General features: G+C 55.8%; 2 protein-coding genes across 4 annotated transcripts in view; one reads left to right on the forward strand and one right to left on the reverse strand.

Annotated features, from left to right (window-relative positions):
- The window catches only part of TNIP1 (TNFAIP3 interacting protein 1), a 43289-nt gene extending 42220 nt beyond the window's left edge, over nt 1-1069 (forward strand). For all 3 annotated transcript variants that reach the window (XM_045999560.1, XM_045999561.1, XM_045999562.1), the window contains one exon: nt 295-1069. In XM_045999560.1, the coding sequence (XP_045855516.1) occupies nt 295-329 (35 nt within the window). In that variant the 3' untranslated portion in view covers nt 330-1069. The remainder of the gene's footprint in view (nt 1-294) is intronic.
- A 507-nt stretch (nt 1070-1576) lies between these two features.
- GPX3 (glutathione peroxidase 3) lies at nt 1577-9904 on the reverse strand. The gene is made up of 5 exons (XM_046000538.1): nt 9738-9904; nt 4923-5076; nt 3634-3751; nt 3076-3175; nt 1577-2655 (listed from the first exon to the last, which is right to left on the reverse strand). Exons 1-5 carry the CDS (start codon nt 9822-9824, stop codon nt 2434-2436), a joined length of 681 nt encoding a protein of 226 aa, XP_045856494.1. The 5' UTR covers nt 9825-9904; the 3' UTR covers nt 1577-2433.
- Between the last annotated feature and the right edge of the window lie 1124 nt (nt 9905-11028).

Here is an 11028-nt window from a genome sequence, read left to right on the forward strand (position 1 = left end):
TCCCACTCTGGGATCTGGAGCCACATGGGCTAAGATCTGGAACTTTAGGCAAATATTTAAAAATCTCTCTGTGCCCTTATTCCCTCCTCCATGAAGGAAAAATAATCCGCCGGACTGAATCTCATAGGACTGAGGGAGGACTGATCGACAAATGTACCTAAAATCTTAGCCCAGGACCTGATGCTCGGCAGCCCTCAACTCTGGAATTTCCGCTCTTGTTTGCTGGTTCCCACAGGCCTTTGAAACCTACTCTACCCCATCATTTCTAAGTCCTCAATATTCTTCTTTATTTAGAGTCTACGAAAAATGACCGTGAGGGGCCTCAGTGAGACCAGATTCTGTCACTTGGCTCCACCCCGTCTTGCAGGACCACCTGATCTCAGAGGCTGAAAAACTGGAGGCCATGTTCCCTGTGTGGCCAGAGCCTTGGCTGGATGGGAGGCTGAGGGGCTCCTGGGTTGTGCCCCAGACCAGCCTAAGCTGTTTCCAGACTGGAGAGGCTCCACACAGAAGGCTTCCATTTGGCCCGTCCTTTGGAGCCACGAGGAGACTCACCGCCTAGCATGGACCAGGTGGAGAGAGGCCTCATCCGACTTTGACCTGCCGTGCTCTGTGGAATCACTGGGGGACTTCAGTCTCAAGAGTGGGGTACAGCTGAGACCCTTCCCTTTCGAAACTTCCCCGGAAGTGGTCCCAGCCCCTCTGTGGAACATGTTCAGTTCACATGTGTGTTGAATTTTTGCTTCAAGCCCTGTAGTAGCAGGACCTGCCCCATGCCCAAGCCTTCCCTCCCGAGGAGCTGCGAGAAGAACGGGTTTGCTCCCAGAAGCAGAAGGCACGTGTTCTGTCGCAGGGCCCTCCACTTCCACCCACGGCAGCCTTGCCAGCGCCGTGGCAGCCTGGGATGAAGGCCACGCCAGCCACCCGTGCCGAGGGACCCACCGTAAGGCTACCAGACCCTCGGCCCCACACTGAAGACTTGGGGCGCCAGAGGCCCAGATCAAGGTGGCTGGCTGTCCCTGGCCAGCTGTTTGCACGAATCTTGGACATAAATCCAAGTTGAAGATCAGTATTCTGTGATTTGTGTTTTTTACGGCCTGGCTAGTGTTTCCCTCCCCAGTCGATGAGAGTGCTGCTTTCTATGCCCCATTCGCCCCTAGTCTCGAGACCGTCACCAGGGCTCTTGGCAGATTTCCCCCGGGCTCTGCTCCAAGGCCCTCGGAGGGCGGGGCACCCAGGGGCAGTGGAAGAAGTCTGGGCTGAGAGTCAGGCGACCTCACATGTTGGGAGGCAGTGGGCAAGGCTGGCCCTTCTGTGAGACTGTTTCCTCACCCATCACATGGACTACGTCGTCTCAGCCCCAGCTTCCTGGAGAATTGCAGGAGGGAATGAGTGTGGATGGGAACTGCTTTTGTAAACTCCAAATGCCAAGTTAGAGAAGCACAGTGGGTTTAGGTAAAAACCAAACAGCAGGGGCCCAAAGCACTCCCTCCGTTTCTTTCTCCTCCCTCCAACTCCCTCCCTACCCAGCCCAGTGAGGACAGCCCCAAGGACGAAGCACCACAGTAGGCTCAGCTGTTGCAGAAAGGCCTTTACTGGGCAGACAGGGAAGGAGGAGTCTAATGCCAGGGACCAGGGTGAGGGGAAAGGGCACGTCCTCCAGAAAAGCAGGGGTGGCATCCCTGCCCGGGGGCCTCAGCCTGAATGCACTAAGGGCCGGCCCTTCAGACAGGCTCAGGGGAGGTCCGCCCACGAGGGCTTCGGGCCCCTCCTTCATGGAGATGCCATTCCTGACACGGGGGATGTGGCCCTGGCTCTCACATCTGCCTTGGCTGCTCTAGGGGAGCACGACGGCGGGGGTGGAGGGTAGGAGACTCGAGAGGGCCCTTCAGGAAGGAGAGAGGCTGCATGGTGGAGAGGAGGGAGATCGGGCAGTGTGGTAGACCCAGAAACTTCTGGGCACTTAAGTGGTGGTGATACCTGGAGGCAAAGGGAGATGCCACCCCCAAGCTGAGGTCTAGGTCAGAACAGAACAGTTGGAGCTTGAGCTGGTTTTAACGTGGGCTCAGCTGAAAGTGAATGGTTCTCGTCCGAACAGAACTGGAGAGAAAGGGGAGGTGTTCTCCCGCACTCTCGGTAGCACAGAGCTGTGTGTACACATATGGTACACATTCCCCGTATTCACGCAGGTAGACACAGGTGGTATTCCCTCCTGCACACACTGTCACACACACCTGTAGGCACATGTGCAGACACCCACGTGCACAGCAGTACAGACACAACTGTTTGCACGTGTTTGTGTCAGGTTGGGGCCTTGTGTAATAGTGAGGGGTCTATGATGGGAGTGTGGTGTAGTTGAAGAAATGGATTCCTTCCTGAACGGAGTCCCTCCCCAGCCCCGGCACAGTGGACAGGGGGTGGGGCAGGCCTGATTTACTTCCCCTTGACCGCCAGAGCTGCCTGCCGCCTCATGTAGGCCAGGATGTCCATCTTGACGGTGCTGACCGTGGTCCGGTGGTACCAGCGCATGATGGGTATACCATCTGGCCCCACCAGGAACTTCTCAAAGTTCCAGCGGATGTCGTGGACCTTCATGGGTTCCCAGAAGAGGCGGCCAGGTGAGCCCAGGAGCTCTGAGGTGGGAGGGCAGGAGTTCTGCAGCAGGATGAGAAGAGCGTCAACCGTGCTTGGGGCCCTTCCCACCCTCCCTCTCCAGGCCTTCCAGGAGGGGGTAGAGGGGAAGGTAGGAGAAGCCTGGCACTGAGCAAAGAGCACCAATTTCGGAGTTGAAAATGGAATCTCAGGACCAGCTTTGGTTCTAAAGGATTGTAGGACTCTAGCAGCTTGTCCCTTCTGGGGCTCTGCTTGGGCCTTATCTATACAATGGACTGTTGGGATCCTAGGGTCTGCCAAGCTTGATGGTTAGAATGATAGATGCCAGGAAATCCCCCCAGGGGCCCAGAGGTAAGGGAGGGTGGCATGGGCTATGTCTCCCCCAGGGGCGGGAGCTGGGAGTGGCTGTAGCTCTGTCTAGAGCCCGGGCAGCGACTCCTGCAGGTGTGGCTACATACTCACCTTCAGGAACGTGTAGAACTTCTGCTCTTTTTCCCCGTTCACATCCCCTTTCTCAAAGAGTTGGAAATTGGGGACAAAGCCCCCGCCTGGTCGGACATGCCTACAAGGAATGTTCTTATGTGGGTCCCAAGGAGATGGGCCTAGGGCTCAGAAATGACAAGAAGGGTCTAAGCCGGGGGCGGGGGGGGTTGGGAATCTGGATCTTATTCCACACCAGGCAGTGGGAGTTGATGAAAATTGAATGGGCACAGGCACAGTGTAGGTGTGCAAGCTTCTTTTTCCGGTTTGGTACCTTCTCAGTAACACTGTCCCCTGTTACACTCTCCCCACCACAGCCCCCAGCCCCGCCACCCTCCCATCATGCACACACAAGCAGTCATCCCTGTCTCCGACCTCTCTTCCATTCATGCCAGCAAACAGGGTTCCTGGAAGGGGAGCATGGTTCTTGGCGGCTAAGTACCCGTCATGAATAAGGGCCAATGCAAGAGATCCCCCGGCACCTTGGCTGGGGCACGAGGGACTGTGCTTGCTCAGGACACCAAGCAAGCAAGCACTCACTTGAGGCTGGGTAAGATTTCCGAGTTCTCTCCCGGCTCCTGTTTTCCGAATTGGTTGCAGGGGAAGCCCAGAATGACTAGACCGAACGGTTCAAGCTCCTCCTGTAGTGCATTCAGTTCTGGGCCAGGGTGAAAGAGAGCAGAGATGAAGGGAGACTATCAAGGGCCCCTGTCTTGTCTGCGCCCCTCCACCTGCTCACCCACTGTGAGCTGAAATCACCGAGGCCTGACGGGGGAAGATTGCTCAGCGAGCGTGACAATGCTGGGCCACAAGCCCCATTCTCCTGACTCCAGTATGGTTGCATTGGAGGTCTGGAGAGAAAGCAATACGCTTTGTCAAACCACAAGCCACTCAGCGGCTCACTGCCACTGGGCCTGGAGGCTAAGGGCTCCTCCAGGACTCTCAGGATTGAGTCCCTCGGAGCGAGAGCCATACATCCCTGGGCAGAAGGCAGAAGACTTGCTGGCAGTTTGGGAATCGAATGGAGGCCCTGGCCCAGCTTCCGGGTCCCCTCAGTGCCCGCACCCAGCCCGTCTCTTGCATAAACACACTCTGCTCTATTCCAAAGTCTGGAAAGAAGGATTCTAGACAAGAGCCCACTGGGCCATCCAGCCCATTGTCACTCTGCTTCCGGGAATTTGCCTGAGACGGCCAGGCAGACATTCAGGGTCAGGTCGCCCTTGCTTCCCCCGAAAAGCTGCCAGCGGACTGTGCTCAGCCCCGTGGCATTTTCCTGTGGGTGGGGTCAGATGCCTCTGGTCGGCCTGTTCCCTCAGGCTGCTTCCTCTGCCCTGGCTAAGCAGAGGGGAGTGAGGATACCAGGATCACAAAACCTGGGGCAAACACCTGGGATTGCCACTGACACATGTCCTCGGGCCTCAATCTAACTGCCCGGTTTCCGGGTAGGAGCCAAGAAAAGCACTAGGGCCAATGGAGCTGAGGGCAGATGGGAAATTCTCACCAGGATAAAGCTACCATTTCTTACTCCCTGGAAGAACACCCCAGGCACAGACCAAATGTCCTCCATCCCTCTTCTTTTGGGGCAGTTGGGGTCCCCAGAGATGAAGGGTTACTGGGAATCTTCTGGAACATGTCTGAAGGCAGTCAGACCTCAGGCTTATATAGTCATCTTCACTGAAATATGGAAGACAGTAGAGTTGGGATACAGGACTTGGAATCTTATGATCTTGGTCACCCCTTCCTACTTGAACCAAAAAAAGCTCCTGTGATTAGAACGTGCCTAACTGGCAGAAACAGCCCCACAGGAGGGGGCGGGGGTGGACTCTTACCAACATACTGGCCCGTCAAGCCTCAGTAGGTGGCCACGTTGACAAAGAGGATGTATTTGCCAGCGTACTGCTTGAAGGGGATGTACTCCTGCCCGTCGATGGTGAGGGCTCCGTACTCATAGATGGTGCCGCTCACATCAGCATGGCAGTCCGTCTGGAACAGAGGAAGACCAGTGGCGGGGAGCGGTTAGGGCTGGAAGGGAACCCGGGCATCTCAAGATCATGAAAGAGACCAACAGGCAGAGTGACTTACCCAAGACCAATCTAAGAACTAGAACTGGACCAGAACCAAGGTCTTCTTCCTTGGTTAAGGGAATGCTTATGAAAGCCCTACTCAGCAGCTGGCTGTGTGGAATCCTGCTGTCCTACTTCCATGCCATTCCGTTGCCTCCTGTGCCCAATGCCTAAACACTGGCCAGGCCCGGAGAGAGACCATGCTGGGGCAGGAGGTTGCCTTACTCTGGGTTGCTCCTGGAGGCTCCTGGGGCCGCCGTTGCAGCCAGCCAGGCAGGGGACAGTGTGGGCCGGCTGACAGCATTGTCAAGGCCGAACTGAACAGAAAGGAGGAAGTGGCTGTGTGCAGAGGGGTGATTCAGATATGGAGGACTGAAGGACTGGAAAGCTGAGGCTGTTGCTACAATATAGGGAAGTAGGAGGAGCCAGGAAGGGGAGAGGCCTGCCTGGAGGATTCCGTGTGCCGGCAAGGGGAAACCAACAGGGCCTCGCCCATGGGAGATGTTCCCTGTAAGTGTGTAGCTGGGATGACCGGTATGCTGCGCGCCACCCCCCACCCCCCCACCCCCCCCCCCCCACCCCCGCGACAAGTGACCTTCTAGAACAAGTAGTAGACAATGGACTCAGGTGGGGATGCGGATTCCATGTCCAGCTCTGCCACTAACTTCCTGTGTGGTCTGGGGCTAGCCCCTTCTCTTCTCTGGGCTCAGTTTCCTCTTTTATAAGATGAGAACCTTGAACTGGATCAGTCGTGCTCAACCATGATGGCTTGCCAGCATCACCAGCAGTGGGCAGGGGGAGGAAGGGACCACTGCCAACCAGCAGGGCATTGCCTGGACACCACTCTCCACCTACCCCAGCTCTGGCACAGGCGACGAAAACCTGGGTCTACTCTTGAAAGGGTGTCTCAGCGTCAGTCACACAATCAGCAGCAGTGCTGGTCATGAGGGGAAAGGAGAGTGTTGGCCAGAATTATATTGGGTCATCTCTGGCCATGATGGGGGAGGAGACAGGTACCCAGACAATAAACAAATGAAGTACGAACTAGCATTATAGATCAGGAGAGATGGGCGGTAGGAGTCAGAGAAGCAAATCCAAACCCTCTCCTCCCCATCCGTCTTGGAAGTCTTGCTGTTGAGGTGAGGCACCCGGGCCCAGCCAGGTGAAGGGAGTCATCTGGTTGGCAGGGTGTGGCCCCAGGAGGGTATAGAAAACTCATCACAGCCTGGAAAATGTCTCAGGCCTGCTGAGCCAGGCGAGACAGGGCTCCCTCCTGTAAGCCATTCCCAGAGAGCTGCGAGCTCTCTTCTTGGCCTCAGTGCCAATTCCCTATTTTTCCATGAGACTGGCAGCCCATGCCCCATGACTTACGGCGAGTGCCAGAGGCAGGTCCTCTAAGCTCCACATCCCTCTAGCCCCTGCCTCCCTGGCCCCAGCTGGGTCAGTTCCACCATTGAACACAAACAACCAGGGCACAGCACACCTGGCCCACTGGCCGCAGAGGTCTAGCAGCCAGAAGGCAAGGCCGCCCCCACTCGCCCCTCCAGCTCTTCCCCTCCACCCTGATCCAAAGGCAAATTCTGGGAATTGACAAGAACAAAAGCCTGCAACAGGTTGTCCAAATAACAGAAGATTGTAAACAGGACAATCTGCTTCTGAGCACAGCTTCAGGATGGGGGTGGGGTGAGGGGACTCTCCTCTGGCTAGGCTGGGCTTTTTAGTCTTCGCTGGCTCTGTGGCCCTGGAGGAGTGTGTCACTTTCACTCTGGGAGCCTCAGGTGGCTGACAGGCAAGGATAACGTCACCTGCCTCCCCAAACAGCTGTGCGAATCTCTGCACAGATCAGAACAGTCTTGAAAGCCTTGAGGAGAGAAATCCCCATATCAGGAGATAGTGATTATTCAGCCGGCAGCTGGGGGAAAAGGCCCTGGGGGTCCTCCGGTATTGTGAAGAGGGCTTTGAGGATCTCCAGCCAGGGAAAAGAGGAGGCTGCTGCAAGGTGTCTCTGGGGAGAAGGGATGAGGACAGAGCCTCCAAGCTGTCTACCGGGACCACTGAGCCCAGCTGTGGGTTCAGACACCTTCAGTGGTGACTCTGACCATGACCCCTCCTTTCCTTTCTGCGGGGCTCTGGCGGCTCGCCTGTCAGATGGGCTCAGAGTCAGTGTTGTCTCAAAGGCTCTTCATCTCTGTCAGCCTGTGGTTCCGTGATTCTCTCTGCCTGGTTGAGTCACCTAGAAACCAGCGGTTACTAGGATCCCGTGCACGTCAGCGGTCATTAGCCTCTCCAGCTTCTGCAGAGTCCTTCTGCACAGCAAGGACAGGGAGCCTGGGTAGCTTAAAGCTGGACTGGAGACAGGACACAGCAAGGAAAGGAGGATTTCCTTCATTATCTGGCTCCACCTTTTGAACTGGGAGGAGGCAGACATCCCTCCGAGAAGGTCACCTACTGCCCATCCCATTCCTCACGTGCCCCACCATCCTATCCCTTGGCCCTGGAGCTGGAGGTAAGGTAGGTGGCTGAGTCTTAGAATCTGGAGCTAGGACATCTCTACTCTAAGGCCCTGGGAGGAGAGATGGGCATGCCCAGACTGTCGTTAGTCAGCAAGTCCTAATCGGCTGCCTCTGATAGGATTATACCTCACCCTAAGACTTTTCTAGACATACCCATCCTGTTCTCTTTGAATCCACCTATTCCTTCCCCCAGAGCTCTGCAAATAACACAGAGCTATGATGAGTTATTCCTGGGGTCCACCTTCTTACTTCCAGCCCTCTTGAGTCAGGGCCCAATCTTCTCTGGCTTTCCCTAGACTGAGAGTAAAGGGCTGACTCCATGCTGCTGGCTCGCCCAACGCCAGCTCTACCCCACACCACCATCTTTTTTTTTTTTTTTTTTAATTTATTTGACAGAGAGAAATCACAACCAGGCAGAGAGGCAGGCAGAGAGGCAGGCAGAGAGAGAGGAGAAAGCAGGCTCCCTGCGGAGCAGAAAGCCCGATGCGGGGCTCGATCCCAGGACCCTGGGATCATGACCTGAGCCGTAGGCAGAGGCTTTAACCCACTGAGCCACCCAGGCGCCCCCCCTCTCCACACCACCATCTTGACACTCAGTCCCAACCCTAACCTGGAAAATGACTTTTGAGTTGAGGATAATGAACAGGGCTGGATACAAAGGAGGAAGTGTAGAAATGCCTTTATAACCATCTAGTTTCTAGGATTACTCCAAAGAGAAACAGACTGAATAGGATTTAGCTGAGGACAGGACAGGATGGGGGGACAGACACATACAGAAGGAACCCTGTGCTTGGAATGGGCTAATTGGACAGTGGATAGAACTTTGGAAATAGGATTATGGACTCCTAAGATCTTAAAGACCCTTTGGAAATAGGATTATGGACTCCTAAGATCTTAAAGACCCAGAAGATTTTAGAAAGACAGAAGCTCAAAGCTTCTCTTGAGCTTATACAAGCATGAGGGGTGGGTGTGTGTGTGTGTTGAGAGAGTGGAGACAAAATCTCTTTGGGTCTATACCCAAAGGCTTCTGCCTTCCACCCTGGGAAAGAAGAGAGGTCTATTGGGCACATTCTGGCATGTACTATCCTAGGAGATGAGCAGGCTGGGTCATCCCACTCCTGGCTTCAGCATCCCCACTCTAGCTAAGGGTCACACACTCTGCTGGGGATAGACAGAGGCTCAGGAGAACTCCACCTCTCCTGTGAGCTGGCAGTCCCGAACTTTCTCCAGTGACCAGGTCTGCTCAGGCTGCTATGGGCAGTGGGTGGTGGGTGGGGAGGCCGCCCCAGAACACACCTTCGCAGAGCAGCAGGTGGATTTTGCCGCTTCCCCAAGCATTCCCTGAGAAACCATCAGCTTCCTTGTGCACCTGACCTACCCACCCCACCCCATCCCGCTCCACCCCCACCCCAGCCCCCACAGATGGGCAACCTGAGGCCCAGAAAGGATTAAGGATCTAGCCAGTGTCCTGGGGATTGTGTACTGCCAATCCAGAGTGCTTCGGTCACGGATGTCTGCCTCTTCTACCAACGCCCCGGAATCCAAGCGGGCATGTCTACCTGCTTTAATGCTTGGGCCAGAAGAGCCCTCGCCATAATTCTCCAAGACGGGGACCACCCAGATCCTTCTCTTTCTCCTTGCCTGTCCGTCTCCCCTGCGAACCTCCGCAGCCAGCCGTGACGCGGAGTCTCTAGGCCTTTTTCTGTGCCCCCGCCCACTTCAAGCCCTCCTGGAGGGGAGTAGGAGGGGACCGGCTTGGCATGCCCGCAGCAAGGCGACACTGAGGCAGCTGTGGGGCAGACAGGGTCAGCTCGGCGAGGGTGACTCTCTTCCCTATGCATTCTGCCCACCCAGGGCACCCAGATCTCCCAAGATAAAACTGCGAAGACAGGGGCGCGCCGGGCGGAGGTCCCGGAGGCGGAGAGGGAGGAACCGGGGTTAAGGTCCTCGCACCAGGTGTTGCCCGTCCTGGAGGGGAGCGCGGGAAGACGGGTGCCTCGCCACCGACAGACGGACACCTGGAAGCTCTGTTAGTCCCGCCGGGCCCCCACCCTTAAGGCTCACTCACCTTCGACTTCTCCTGCCCCCGGCTCGGCGGGACGAAGCCAGCCAGGAGCAGGGAGAGAAGGCAGGACGCCCGCAACAGCCGGGCCATGGCGGGCACGGGGCGCGTCTCGGGCTCGCCTGAGACGCTGTCCGATCCCGGGCCACCGCCGTCTGAGGGGTCCGATGCCCTCAGCCGCCTTTCAAGCCCTCAGCGATGACCAATCCTCGGCCGGCCCGGAGTCCCTGTAGCCAATCGTAGGGCGGCTGGCATTTCAGGGGCGGGCGCAGTTTACCCTCCTTCTCCTCCCTAGGCTCCGGGCGACAGTGACATAAGCAAGTCTGGGCAGAAATGGGTGCGGGTCCTTGTGGACCTATGAGGCTGCCCCTTCTTCTTTAGGCACTAAAGTGCAGGGGGAGGCACGCACATTGTCCTCCAGCATAGCCAGGGGAGAGGGCTTTAAACTCTAACTGAAGAACGGATGGAAGGCTCAATCCTAGGAGACATTTCTGACTCCTAGGTTTTCAAACACCCCCGTGGTGCTCCCTCCTTCCTCCATTCCAGTTGAAGGGATGTTAAGGATTGAAAATGACAGCAAGATCTGCGGTGAGACTGCTAGGAACATTTGCTCCACGCAGGTTTACAGCTTAAGAAGCAAGGAGTGGGGGCACCTGGGTGGCTCAGTCATTTGAACGTGGGACTCTTGTTTTCCGCTCAGGTCATGATCTCCGAGTTCAGGGAGTCAAATGCTTTGGATTCTCACCCCCCTTCCCCCTCTGTGTACGCATGCTCTCTAAAATAAATAAATAAATAAAATCCTTTAAAAGGGGGGGCAAAAATGGATGCCCACAGATTTTGAAAGCAGCCCCCTCCTGGAAAGAACGCTGGGATATCTCAGCCTATTTGCCAGCAGAAAATACATTGCTCACTGTGTTGTCTTGAACGTGTTGCTTTCCCCCTCTGGGTCTTGGTTTCCCCAACTGTGTAAGGATGGATTAGCTGATGACCTCCTGAAGCCTTTCTGGTTCGGGCTGGATGACTTGCTTCTAAAATAAGAGAAGGACCTAGAACAGAAGTTCCTTGAGAGTAGGGACCATAATCATCACCTGGCCCAGAGCCTAGGGCACAGGTGTTAAATATTTGTTGCATTAATCAACCAAAGAATTCATTTCTCTGCTTGGAGATACCACTGATTAGGTAGGCAGCTCTAGGTCTGGGCTGTCTTGGTACTATCATGTTCACAGAGAGGGGAGTGTGTTGGGATCAACACTTCCCAAATCTGCCCAACTACCAGAGTCACCTGGGAAGCTTCTAG

Source organism: Meles meles, chromosome 3 (genome assembly GCF_922984935.1).
Source record: "Meles meles chromosome 3, mMelMel3.1 paternal haplotype, whole genome shotgun sequence".
NCBI classification, from domain to species: domain Eukaryota; kingdom Metazoa; phylum Chordata; class Mammalia; order Carnivora; family Mustelidae; genus Meles; species Meles meles.